Source organism: Eurytemora carolleeae, unplaced genomic scaffold (genome assembly GCF_000591075.1).
Source record: "Eurytemora carolleeae unplaced genomic scaffold, Eaff_2.0 scaffold47, whole genome shotgun sequence".
Lineage (NCBI taxonomy): Eukaryota > Metazoa > Arthropoda > Copepoda > Calanoida > Temoridae > Eurytemora > Eurytemora carolleeae.
Genome location: NW_019396039.1, coordinates 339,434 through 353,620, shown reverse-complemented (window position 1 = coordinate 353,620; position 14,187 = coordinate 339,434). Strand labels below are relative to the sequence as shown.

General features: G+C 32.4%; 1 protein-coding gene across 3 annotated transcripts in view; it reads left to right on the top strand.

The window, feature by feature from the left end:
- LOC111700122 (uncharacterized) overlaps nucleotides 1–13,073 on the top strand; it is a 27,046-nt gene extending 13,973 nt beyond the window's left edge. The window contains exons 7-21 of one of the 3 annotated variants that reach the window (XM_023470950.1): nucleotides 1,501–1,632; nucleotides 2,179–2,248; nucleotides 2,941–3,075; nucleotides 3,401–3,471; nucleotides 4,246–4,362; nucleotides 4,854–4,918; nucleotides 5,539–5,656; nucleotides 6,459–6,740; nucleotides 7,215–7,310; nucleotides 8,236–8,502; nucleotides 8,567–8,787; nucleotides 9,773–9,957; nucleotides 10,416–10,497; nucleotides 11,746–12,012; nucleotides 12,739–13,073. In XM_023470950.1, coding sequence (XP_023326718.1) covers nucleotides 1,501–1,632; nucleotides 2,179–2,248; nucleotides 2,941–3,075; nucleotides 3,401–3,471; nucleotides 4,246–4,362; nucleotides 4,854–4,918; nucleotides 5,539–5,656; nucleotides 6,459–6,740; nucleotides 7,215–7,310; nucleotides 8,236–8,502; nucleotides 8,567–8,787; nucleotides 9,773–9,957; nucleotides 10,416–10,497; nucleotides 11,746–11,803 — 1,899 coding nt within the window. In that variant the 3' untranslated portion in view covers nucleotides 11,804–12,012; nucleotides 12,739–13,073. Of the gene's footprint in view, nucleotides 1–1,500; nucleotides 1,633–2,178; nucleotides 2,249–2,940; nucleotides 3,076–3,400; nucleotides 3,472–4,245; nucleotides 4,363–4,853; nucleotides 4,919–5,538; nucleotides 5,657–6,458; nucleotides 6,741–7,214; nucleotides 7,311–8,235; nucleotides 8,503–8,566; nucleotides 8,788–9,772; nucleotides 9,958–10,415; nucleotides 10,498–11,745; nucleotides 12,036–12,738 lie in introns of those variants that run through there. The other 2 variants (XM_023470943.1, XM_023470957.1) reach the window with 2 other exon arrangements.
- Nucleotides 13,074–14,187: the final 1,114 nt, after the last annotated feature.

The window sequence follows — 14,187 nt, the reverse complement described above, 5'->3', positions numbered from 1 at the left end:
TTTCAACCAATTCTCTTGTTAACACTACTGCATCCAGTATTTAATATTTTCAACCAATTCTCTTGTTAACACTACTGCATCCGGTATCTAATCATTTTAACCAATTCTCTTGTTAACACTACTCTTTCCAGTATCTAATCATTTCAACCAAGTCTCTAGTAAACATTACAGTTACCCCTAATCCTATCCAGAAATGGAAAATTATATAAAAACCATCAATAATTTTGTTCTATATACTTATGTGTATTTTATATATATAGATACTATAGGCAGTGCATTTTGTTTAACGCCAGACTTAATCTTCATTCATAAATGATATTGTTCGGTAACTTTTAGTTTTCAAATTATCTTCTACTTGAGGCTTTTTATTTTATTCCGGAGGCCAGAGTTTATGATTCTAAGGTTAAGTTCAGTTTCACTGATCAAGTTTTTCTTCTCTCTTTTAAATTAACATTTTCAGTACCTTTAATATGAAAACAAAGAATGCCAAGAAGGTGAGAGGGTTTTATCAACACTGCATGCAGATCTAAATATTTTTTATGTTGACGTTTACACTGTTGTGCACTATGTACATTATTGCCCTTAATCTACGTTGTACAATTTCGAATATAAAACTATGAAAGGAATCGTAGGACTCCGGCCCTCGCATCTTTTTTCAAATTATAATACGATGATTTCACTAAAGAAAATATATATTTGTGTCTAAACTTGGTAATTAGAATTGTTAAATAAATATATATTTCTATCCTGTTGGATATTTAGAACTTTGAAGGATTGAAGTATTGTTTTTTACTGTTTGTGACGTATTTTCAACTGTATTGTTGTTGTCAGGAAGTGGGTTGTGGAAATGGTTGTTTTGTTTAAAATAATGGTTTTACTTATTTTATTCCTTCTCATTCTTCAAACCCTATATATGTACTGAACACTTTATTTAATATAACCGTTTCTTCAGTTCATACAGTGAGACACATAAAACGTGAAATAGGAAGACGACATCTAAGCATCTGGCAACAAGTTTTTTCATTAGCTTAAAAATCAATTTATTAGGATGTATGTGTCTGTGAACACCGTGCAAATATTGTGTTTCATGTTCATTGGAGTATTCAAAATCATACCTTGAGTCTTTTAATGGTGGTCCCTATTCGAAGGTTTTATGGGGTTCACTTTACTCTGACCATCTCTACTGTAGACTGTATTTATATGTATATGTACCCAGAGCATCTCTACTGTAGACTGTAATAAATGTTAAGTATGTAGCCAGACCATCTTTACTATAGACTATATTTATATGTTAAGTATGCACCCAGACCATCTCTACTGTAGACTGTATATTTATATATATGTTAAGTATGTACCCAGCAGACCATCTCTACTGTAGTAGACTGTATATATGTATGTTTAGTATATACCCAGACCATCTCTACTGTAGACTGTATATATATATATGTTTAGTATGTACCCAGACCATCTATACTGTAAACTGTATATATGTATGTTTAGTATGTACCCAGACCATCTCTACCTGTAGCGTCCCGAGGGAAGAATAAGAATATAGTGCGCCGGTCAGAGGTTATAAACTCCAATGGGCACAACAAAGAAGATCCAACAGACGCACCAATGCCTCCTCCAAAGGTAAAACTAGTACTGTCTTAGCAGTAATAAATCTTCCCCTACGTGTTTATTTTATCAAGCACTAGTTTTTAAATTGTTAAAATAAGGTTAACTCAGTAATTTAGTTTTTGCCACCAACTCAGTTTTCTAATCCCTATATCTTTGCAACCCGTAGACCTTTCATATTATAAACTGAAATTTTTAGATCAAATAGTTTAAGCTTGAAAAATCAAAGGGTTACTCCATCAGGTTCCAAAGATTAAAGAATAAAAAATTTGAGCTCATGACAAAAACTCGATTTTTTTTATTAAACATTGTATAAAAAAAAATATCTCAAATTAGACACAGAGATAATTAATAAAAGGATATGTTAAGAATTATTATCATAAAGTTTTGTAATCCCTATTGTTTCTTTCATCCTTATTGTTTTATATTGTTATGTTATTTCATTGCCATTGGTTATGTTTGTTTTTGGTATTGTTTTTGTTACATTTGTAGTTTTTTACATGTAATTATCCTTTTTTTAAGGTTCCTAGTTTGTATTTTTAACCCTGATTTTGTTTCAAGGTTCCATCCCTGCCCCCAGAGCGAAGTGAAACTATCAGCAAGGCAACTGGTGCTGCTGCTGCTGCTGCAAGTGAGACCTAATGTTTTATTCTTAAATTCTTTTATTGATAATTTTTTACTTTTTGATTCCTACATCTAACTTTGAATTGATTGAGTAGGAAGCGACGGTAATTTCGTCCCCCAACCAATCCCCATTTCTCTTTTGTATAAATCCTCAAGCTATTGATTAATATTGTTTTAGCTTTCTCTACCAACCCCCTCTCCCCATACCCTTTTAACATGATTTTCCTCATAAGATAAATATAGTATATTATCATATTTATTATTCATAACAGTATCTTTCTCTATTCTAATCTAATCTAAACACAAAGGACAAAATATAGGGTGTCTCTATTAAAAAGTCTTTATAAATGCTGTTGCTTAATAGAAACTTACGAAGATATTCAAGATGGGGGTGGGGGGGGGTTTCAGATCCATCACTTATCTTATCTTATCTTATCTTATCTTATCTTATCTTATCTCTTATCTTATCTTGTCTTATAAGCAATTCTGTTAAATTTATTCAAATGAAATTGGAACAAAATTCTTTAAAATATAATTCAATATAAAAAGCATAAAACACGGAGAAGGTATTCAAGTAATCCTTCAAGAACTTTGTTCTTTGGTTTGACTATTTAAAAGTATTGTCAGATCCGCAAATTAATGTCTCGAAATATCATAATGTCGTCACTGAATGCCATCGTAATTAAAATATATTTTTAGAAACAACAGCTGCGGATCGACGACGAAGTAACGTTGTGAAGGAGGTGGAAAGATTAAAAGAGAACAGGGAGAAGAGAAGAGCCCAGCAGGCACAAATACTTGAGGAGAAGGAAGCCCTCAGGAATGTTGATCCAGGTATACAGAATACTCATGTTACAGGGCTCTTATCACACCTTTTTTCTTCAAGTCAATGTTGTGTCAAAGTAAAGTTTATTTTGTGTTTTTTGATTAGGTAAAATCCAAGGTAAAAATTTAATTATTTTTTCTTCTTTAGGAAATCCAAACTTAGAGTAAAATTTTTGTTTTATTTAGAAAATTTGAAATAAAAGTTTAAACTTGCGTTCTTATTCAGGAAATCCGAATTAAAGCTTAAATATTTGTTCTTATTTTGGAAATCCGAAGTAAAAGTCGAATTTTTGATCTGGAAATCAGAAGCAAAGTTTATTTTTTTTTCATTTAGGAAATCCGAACTGGGAATTTCTGCAGATGATTTTAGATTACAAGGATCAACTAGAATTCAATCCTCTCCAGGTTAATTTTCTACCAAATATAAAACCTTCCCTGGTTTCATTTGAGTTTTTACATCAAGTTTGTGTCGGATTGGTTCAATAATTTTGACGTTTATGGTAACGAACAAACTTCAGACAAGCTTGCTTCCCAAGTCGCCATTTTTTCTTCTTTATTGTAAAACTCAACTTTTCGCGGATTTTTTTAAATTTGTGCATATTCAAAATCATGAATTTTTCAACTTCGACCAGCTTTATACCTTCAAGTAAGTTGCCGCAAACAAATGGATCCGATAGGTTTAGCCGTTTTGACGTTTATTAAGGATACAAGCAAAAACAAACAGACAGACAGACAAGCAAAGTAAATTTAATATAATTTCATTCATAATTTTTTAACTGATTGGAATATTAAATTCTTATTATTATTGAGAATCGATGATTTTATCATCATAATTTTGTGTGCCAAACCCAGTGAGCGGTCTCTCACAAACTGCATTGGCTTGAGATCTAATACTAATGATTCAATCATATCTATATAATAAAACAAGACATTCTTATGTTCCCTATAGCCGGCCAAACGGCTGGACCGAATGGGCTGACATTTTTTGAGGGAACCAATGGGTACCTGGGGGTAACATTTGTATTTTTCAAAAAAAAGATTTTTTCCAAAAATCGAAATAAAAAAAATTATTCCACGGTAAAACGCCCTTCAGCTAGTTTTACATAAAAAGTATAAATTGATAAATTTATTAAATGTTTCTTAAAAATGGAAAAACAAAAGACTACAATCCCTGTGTAGGACGGAGATCCGCTGTCTGATCACCAGATAACTGTATGTGTGAGGAAGAGACCGATGAGTCAAAAGGAAGTAAAGAAGAAAGAGGTTGATGTTGTAACCTGTCCGAATAGAGACCAGGTCAACAATATTTCAAGTTGCGATCACTTAAAGGGACTGTATGTGTAATTTCAAGTCACCTTCCATGCTAAGATGGCAATGCCCGATTCACATCGGTACCCTGAAAACATTCTGTCTGATCTAGCATGAATTAGATATCCATGTTTATCAATTTGAAAACGGATTATTTTCAACAAAAGTGACTTGTGCATTTCTTTAGAATGAGATATTGGAATTATCAGAAATAAACACTTATCTTTGTATAGCGGGTCACTTGAAATTACGCTTACAGTCCTTTTAGATAATGTAGTCAGAGAATTCAGATTTCTCTTTCATTAGAGTAAAATGTTACTAACTTGTGTACTAATTATGCAGCTAATGATTTACAAATAATATTTCAATTGTCATATTTTATCAAACGAATCTAGACAATTCGCAAAAACTAATTAGAATTATGTAAATTAGCTAATTTATTATTTCATAAAAATTTAATCATTTATTTATTTATTCAGGTGATAATTCACGAACCAAGAACCAAAGTTGATTTAACTAAATATCTCGAAAATCAGCATTTCAGGTAAAATAGATCTTATTCAGCTTTATATTACCCCCCCCCCCTTTTATCAAGATTATACTCAGGGCTATATATTTTTCTTTCCTTTCATCAAGATTTTACTTTAAGCTTTATATTTCTCTTTCCTTTTATCTACGGAATGAAGGTTCATCTTTTATTTATTTATCAAGATTTTACCAGGGTAAATATTTTCCCCCCTTCAGGTTTATTCAGGGGTTTATATTCCTCCTCTTTAAGTCAAGGTTTACGCAGGGGAGTGTATCCTAAAACATTTTCTTCTTCTGAGCAAAGTTGGGGGGGGAGTAAAATTCGACACTTCGTGACACCAAATTTTGTACAGGCTGTGTTTGGTTTAAAATTGAGATAGAAGGCTGAAATTTTGTATTCATCAACAAAGATCACGAAGAAAATAATTTGAGATCGGAGGTCATTAACCTCCATTTTGACCTCCATCAACCACTTTTTTCACTCTTAATTCTTCTAGATTGATCAAACATATCTAATTAATTTATAATAATTATTTACCCGTTTAAAAAACATTAAATTATATTTTTGTTTTTCATCATTAGCTTAAAATTAAGGATATCTGTATTCTGTAATTAACAATTTTTCTATTATTTTAGGATCGATTATGCATTTGACGAGCATGCTACGAATGAGCTTGTTTACAAGTATACAGCTAGACCTTTAGTACAGAGTATATTTGATGGAGGAATGGCAACTTGTTTTGCATACGGACAGGTACGGATAAACTTGTTTTGCATACGGACAGGTACGGATAAACTTGTTTTGCATACGGACAGGTACGGATAAACTTGTTTTGCATACGGACAGGTACGGATAAACTTGTTTTGCATACGGACAGGTACGGATAAACTTGTTTTGCATACGGACAGGTACGGATAAACTTGTTTTGCATACGGACAGGTACGGATAAACTTGTTTTGCATACGGACAGGTACGGATAAACTGGTTTTGCATACGGACAGGTACGGATAAACTGGTTTTGCAAACGGACAGGTACGGATAAACTTGTTTTGCATACGGACAGGTACGGATAAACTTGTTTTGCATACGGTCATGTACGGTTGTACATTGTACGAACATACACATGCTATGGAAATTGTACATTGTACATTGCAGGCTAAGAATCATATATTCTAGAATAATTCAGATATTTATTTATTGATTTATGGTCTCCAATAATTATATTACATACAAATATTTCTCAAAGAAATTTTACATTACTGAGCATAATAAACTAATGACTAATATCATATTTCTTAATACATATTTAATTTATCCACATCAGTATTTTTTATCAAATTGTCTAAAATGGCAATTAAGAATATTTAACAAGTTTTTAATATATACAATATACATACATAAAATTTGATTATATTTTATCAGATTTTTTCATTTGTTTACAATATACATACATAAAATTTGATTATATTTTATCAGATTTTTTCATTTGTTTACAATATACATACATAAAATTTGATTATATCTTATCAGATTTTTTTATTTGTTTATGTTTTAGACTGGTTCTGGGAAGACACATACTATGGGAGGAGAGTTCCAGGGGAAAACCCAGGATTCCAAGGGAGGAATTTATGCATTTGCTACCAGAGATGTTTTCAAGTTGGTGAAATCTCCTAAATATAAGAATTTGGATGTTCTTGTCTCCTGCTCCTACTTCGAGATCTACTCTGGCAAGGTGTTCGACCTCTTGTCCGGGAAGAGTAAGCTCCGCGTCCTCGAGGACGGAAAACAACAGATTGTCGTGGTCGGGTTGACGGAGAGGGAGGTCGACTGTGTTGAGGTCAGTTCATTACTTATCTACAATTTTCTCGTGACCAGGTTTTTTTTTCTAAATAATATAATTGCTCTATGATTGTAAGAATATACATTATGTGTTATACGTTATACGTTAGACGTTAGACGTTAGAAGTTAGACGTTAGACGTTAGACGTTAGACGTTGGAGTTAGACGTTAGACGTTAGACTTATTGAATTCCATCTCTTGCAAAATAATGCATCACTATTTATATTTGTTAATAACAACATTAATATTGTTGTTATTAAAAGATAATAACAAACCCGACTTTTCTTTGTGTATCCTAAAACATTTTCTTCTTCTGAGCAAAATTATAAAGAATATTTAGAAGTTTTTTCCTAATATAACATTATTAAATAATTGTAGGCTATATTACGAGTGGAAAACTTAATTATTGTAAATGTTGATTAAAAAGTTTTATTAATTTTTACCAATATGTGATGAATTATTGTGTATTTAGGATGTATTGAAGTTAATTACACACGGGAACGGGATTAGAACTTCAGGACAAACCAGCGCTAATGCACATTCATCTAGGAGTCATGCAGTTTTTCAGGTTTAGAAAAGATTATAGATAAATATAACAATCTTTTATTACTATTTACTATCATTAATTTTTTATTTGAATTAATCTTTTTACTCTCCTTCTCCCTGATTCTCTATAATTCCTTTATCCTCCATCTGATTCTCTTTAATCTCCACTCTCAATATTTTTATTCCTTAATCTCCTTACTCTCCTTCTCCCAATTCTCTATATAGTAAGTTACTTATCCTTCATCTTATTCTCTTTAATCTCCATTCTCTATATTTTTATTCCTTAATCTCCTTCTCCCAATGCTCTATATAGTTACTTATCCTTCATCTGATTCTCTTTAATCTCCATTCTCAATATTTTTATTCCTTAATCTCCTTACTCTCCTTCTCCCAATTCTCTATATAGTAAGTTACTTATCCTCCATCTTATTCTCTTTAATCTCCATTCTCAATATTTTTGTTCCTTAATCTCCTTCTCCCAATTCTCTATATAGTAAGTTACTTATCCTTCATCTTATTCTCTTTAATCTCCATTCTCTATATTTTTATTCCTGACTCTCCTTCTCTCAATTCTCTGTATAGTTACTTATCCTTCACCTGATTCTCTTCAGCCCCAATTCTCAATATTTAAATCTTTACTCCCCTTCTTTATTCTCTTTTTTTCTCTATCCTCCACCTGATTATCTTTACCCTTCAATCTCAATTCTTATTCTTCCCGCCCTTGATTCGATTATTCTCTCCTCTCTTACCTTCTCTTCAGATTACACTAATCCTTTCTATTCTTCAAATAATCATCCACTCTTTTTCTAAGTTCCTGTGTTATCTTTTTGCATTAACATTTTCCTTGTCATCTTCATACTTTGGCTTCTCTGTTTTAGCTTATCATATCTATCTATCTATCTTCTTATTCTCGTTTTTTCTCCAGCTAATTCTATTCATTATTTTAGATAATTCTGCGCCACAATAATAACAGGAAAACACTCTACGGAAAGTTTTCCCTTATTGATCTTGCCGGTAACGAGAGAGGAGCGGATACATCCTCCGCCAACCGTCAGACTAGAATGGAAGGGGCGGAGATTAATAAATCCCTGTTGGCTCTCAAGGAATGTATCAGGGCTCTAGGACGGAAAGGATCTCATCTACCTTTTAGAGCTAGTAAACTCACTCAAGTACTCAGAGACTCTTTCATCGGAGAAAAGGCTAAAACATGTATGGTAAGTAAAAACAGTTCAATACTGGGTTTCGTTTAAATTGTATTTTTAATGAAATTGTTTTTAGATTGCTATGATCAGTCCATCTTTATCATCTTGTGAACACACTCTAAACACTCTTCGGTACGCGAACAGGGTTAAGGAGCTAGGAGCAGCAGATCCTACTGAGATGCGAGGGAAAGCTCCTGAACCTGATCTAGGATATGGGTTCGAGGACGAGGAAGCTCTCTCAGCTAGGATGGATGACGGAGTCATGTCTCCTGAAGACAGTGATCTTGCACAACTCAGGTAAACTTTATGTATACTCTTATTTGTTCCAAGTCCTATATCTTTAAAACCCGATTGTGTAAACCTTTGATTTTCTAAACTTTGAATATTTCATCGTTGATATGATTGATTGACAGTTGCAAAGACGAAAGGATTAGAAAATTAAAGTATAATGAGATTTAGCATTTTTCTTTAAGGGTTTTTTCTAAGGAAGTGCACAATTTTGCATGTTATTCTTAAATAAAACTTTTAATTAGGTGTAAAATTGGATTAAGATGGCGCTCCCATCATAACCAACTTATGGAGGGAGGGTTTTTGATTAATAGTATTTTCGTATTTAATGAGACACCCTTTGAGTTTGCCTTTTAGTAAAATAACAACTTGTTATTACAGTGTTTTTTTCTCCATTAATTCCTCGTTAAATCAATGGATTTGATTTCGTTTGGTTTAATAAGGATATTTACTGCATTTAACACGTATCATTCAACAAAAACGCCATATTCTACTTAAATTTTTAACAAGGGGGGAGGGAACCTGAAACCATTCTTTACAAAAACCAAACTTGATCATTACATAGTTCATTGATGAAAAATGCTCTGCTCTAGACTAGAATTGAATAATTTAAAAACTAATAAATATAAAACACTCATTCTCTGTTATTAATTGGTATATACCCAATCAAAAACAATTTTTACAAGCAACAATCAATGTTAAGTTGAAAAGATAAAACTCAATTGGAAGATGCCCTTTATTCATACTTCAACATATTGTTTGGTAATATCCTTGAATACTAGGTATTCTAAAGTGAGGCACGGATGGCTGAAAATTGGTCATATAGCTGGGAACTTCGCTTTAAGCTAAATCTGAAACTTAAAAGTCCGGGTAGAAACTTGAAACTCCAATCCACTTCTGAAGTCTTATGCATTTATGCAATCCCTGCAACTTGTGATTTGTTATGACTTAATTTGTCCGTCGTAAACATTATGTTTTACCTGTTATTCTTCAGATCGTTAAACGACGGTGAATGTAGCGCGGACTGGTACAACTTCCAGGAATCTGTAGCTCACCTCCAGCTACTGGAGGAGGAGGTGGTGGAGTCCCACAAAAACCTGGTGGATAACATGTTGCTGTGGGCTAAACAGGACCAAAGTTTACTCGCAATGTCTAACGAAGTGGACTATGACCAGGACGGTAAGTTACAAATAAAAGTAATTTTTAAGAATAATAATCAGTGCTTAGGATCAGGATCCGTTGGATCCGCAAAAATATGCTGATCAATTCAAAAAACTGAAAAAAAACTTTTTACCCTCAAAACTCAAATCTGAACTGTAAAAAAAGAGAGATTATCAAAAAAATTCAAATCAATGAAAGGTTTCTCAAGTTCTTGCATAAAAATGAGCGAAAAAAAGAGAATGAAATTGAAAATTTCTGTTTTGTGTGCAAAATCAGAAAATCTTTATCAATTTTTATGACCTGGATCCGGATCCGAATTTGGAACCGGATGTGGATTTGGATCCGGATCGTTTTTTCAGTGCGGATCCGGATCCGCATCAAAATTAAATGGATCCTAAGCACAATCAACCAACATTAAATGTTAAAATAGAAACTTTTATAGTTATAACTTGCTTAAAAATTTATTAATGTTATAGCGTACGCACAGCAGCTTGAGGATATGATTGCAGAAAAACAGGAAATCCTGGCGAGTCTCAGAGAAAAAACTAGAGCATTTAGGTAAAAAAAAAATTCATTATGGAGTACTGTGTGTCATCTTCTTTTAATATCAATATCGCCACAAAATACATTCCAACCAATCATATCAAAACCAAACCTATTTAATCAAAACATATCGTCACGAAACATATCAAACTACAAAACATAACAAACGCAAACATACTTACAAACTTACAAACTTACAAACTTACAAACGTACAAAACATATCAAAAACAAAACATATTAAATACAACACGTAACTAAAACAATCATATCAAATGCAAAACCTAACAAACACTAATTGCAGAAAAGAACGTTGTAAAAAACAAAATACAATATCCATCAAATACAAAAAAAATGGCCAATGGAAGAAAAAAATCTAAATTCAAAACATATCAAACAAGCATTTAGGGCGTGCTCAGTGTACACAAATAGTTTTATTCTCATCTAGGGAGTGTTCAAGAATAATCTTATTCTAATCTTGGGAGTGTTTTATACTAACCTTATTCTTATCTAGGTAGTTTTCAAGAATAATCTTATTCTAATCTAGGGAGTGTTCCCTAATATTCTAATTTAATCTAGAGTGTTCACGAATGATCTTATTCTAATCTAGGGAGTGTTCACGAATAATCTTATTCTAATCTAGGGAGTGTGCACAAACAATCTTATTCTAATCTAGGGAGTGTTCCCGAATAATCTTATTCTAATCTAGGGAGTGTCCCGAATAATGTTATTCTAATCTAGGGAGTGTTCACGAGTAATCTTATTCTAATCTAGGGAGTGTTCCCGAATAATCTTATTCTAATCTTGGGAGTGTTTTATACTAACCTTATTCTTATCTAGGTAGTTTTCAAGAATAATCTTATTCTAATCTAGGAAGTGTTCCCTAGTAATCTAATTTAATCTAGAGAGTGTTCCCTAATAATCTAATTTAATCTAGAGAGTGTTCCCTAATAATCTAATTATAATCTAGGGAGTGTTCCCGAATAATCTTATTCTAATCTAGGGAGTGTTCACGAATGATCTTATTCTAATCTAGGGAGTGTTCCCTAATAATCTAATTTAATCTAGGAAGTGTTCACGAATAATCTTATTCTAATCTAGGGAGTGTTCACGAATAATCTAATTCTAATCTAGGGAGTGTTCACGAATGATCTTATTCTAATCTAGAGAGTGTTCCCTAATAATCTAATTTAATCTAGGAAGTGTTCACGAATAATCTGATTCTAATCTAGGGAGTGTTCACGAATAATCTAATTCTAATCTAGGGAGTGTCTGAACGAGGAAGAGATGAGAAGTCAGAACCTTGTCGGCGGAACAAACTAAATCAAACCGAAGATAAACCCCTCACAAAATATTTATTCTTATTCTTAACCTAACACGCACCAGTGCCCAGTTCATTGGTATAAACGGAGCTAACCCTAACCTACAACCCTGGGCCGAGCTAGGGTTTAAATTTTACCAAGTCTCCTCCAAGTATAGATTTTATGACTACTCTTCAAATATAAAGTTTAGTGTAGAAGTTTCTGAATTCGGTAAAATATGTTTTAATGACGAGGTTAATGGTGGTGTGATCCAAGCTCATGAGTTTCCCCTTTTACTTATATATTAACAAGTCACATATATTGTACTTTATACTCTGATACATTCTCAATTTATCCAGTTACTCCCGGTATAATTGATCATGATATTAAACAAATTCAGTTAAAATTTAAATATATTTTACTCCATCTGATTAAAATAGGTTGTTTCAGATGATAACAAGAGAAAAATTGATAATGATGGTTTATTTTATAAATTTGATCTTATCGTTAATCTGGAGGAATTTTCATAAAAACTTTTGAGTTAAGGGTTTAAAAATCTACAAATGAAGCAACCTTTTCTTCAAGATCTTTGTATCCATACATATAGTTTTGTTTTACTTTTTCAGAACATTGGCGTTGGGGAGGGGGGTGTTCTTATTTTTCATTTCTTTTTATTTCCTGGTTATAGTGTCTGCTAGAAATATTTCCTGAAGGTGATATTTCCTGGTGATTATTCCGTCGGATAATTCCTGGTTTAATATCTGCTGGAAATATATTCTGGTGATTACACTTACAGGAAATAATATTCTTTATTCTCTTCATTTCAATTAATTCACTAGTTTCCTGAGTTCGGACTAATCCCTCTACTATTTTTGTAATAATAGATCCGGAGAAATATTAAAACTAATATTTGGCGGCCGGACCACATTCACCAACTTTAATCTCATCTTTCTCGAGCTTTTTATCCAGACCAGTTTTATCAATAATTATTAACCCATTTAAATCTGTGATGTTTGATACAATTGCTAATATGGTTGAACAAAACCCAATTTTGAAACTAAATTCTCTTCTGGATCTTGTACCGCACTGCTCGTACATCATGTACGCCATGTACAGTACACGTATCCGTCCTAGCTAGTTCTACCAGATCAAGCTTTGTATCAGGTCTGGTTTCATCTTTATGCTTTGATCCTGTGCACAGGAAATTATGAACCCCGCTAACCAAAGTATTAACTAAATAATTCAATTTTGTAGAAAAATCTAATATTTTAAATAAAGCAACGATCAATTCAGTTATTTTGTATAAAAGGCAAACACTAAATGAGATAAATTATTAGTCCTCTCATTTCAGCCAACTTTAAGTAGAAACCAGATTGAAAATACAAAATAGAAAGAAAGGAGATGAGAAGGATAATGATAAGAAATTGATTTTTAACAAATAGAGGTTTAATAATATGGGTCCCTAATATTACAAGTAATAGAAAGGGACACTGTAAGACATAAAATATTGAGATATCAGAATTGGATGAGGAAATAAGAAGAGGAATGTTGAAATTGGAAAAGAAAGAGAAAGAGTTAATTTGGAAGGAATTTGATAAGGATTGGCAAAGAACATGACGATGGTAATGACTAGAATTAGGAAGGATTGAATGTGTAAATGAGAGGCAAAATTATGAGAATTGGTTCAGAAATAAAGGGGATTATGATGAGCATTAGACGATTAAAGGAGAGAAATGAAAGGGATTATGATAGGAATGGGATATCAAAATAGAAGGGACTTGGACAAGAAATGGATAATTAAGTAAATAACGAAGTTTACTAAATGAATTGGATATGAAAAAGGGAGGGATTGAATAAGAACAGGAGAAGAATAATGATAAGGATGCATGAATAAGAAAGGGCAAGGGATAATGAAAAAAATAGATAAGAAAACTAAACAGTAATGTAAAAAGGATAAAAAAAATGTTAAGGAAGAATGACGGGACAATGGCCTTTAGAGAGAATAATTATGATAATAATTCTATCCAGGGGAATAAAAGATGATACTGGGTTACCTAAAAAGAATGAGACTTTAGAGTTTAGGGTCGTCTTTACAGTCTCGTCCTTTTGTGGGTATCCCTGTATAAGAGGGGAAAATATTAGATTTGATTGGGAAGTAGGGAGGGATAATATGAGGATTTGATAAGTATTTGATAGGGATAATTTTAAGTAATGATTAAAAACATTACAGGGATAATAACGCGAATTGGATAAGAAAGTCTTAGGGATAATGATAAGAAAATGGAGGGGCATCATGAACAAAGTGAATTCACTTTGTATATTGAAAAGAAAGTGCAGGAGATTAAAAAGGAGAAATGACAATAAAGAGGAGAGAGGGATATGTAATGATTAAAATAATGCTAAGTG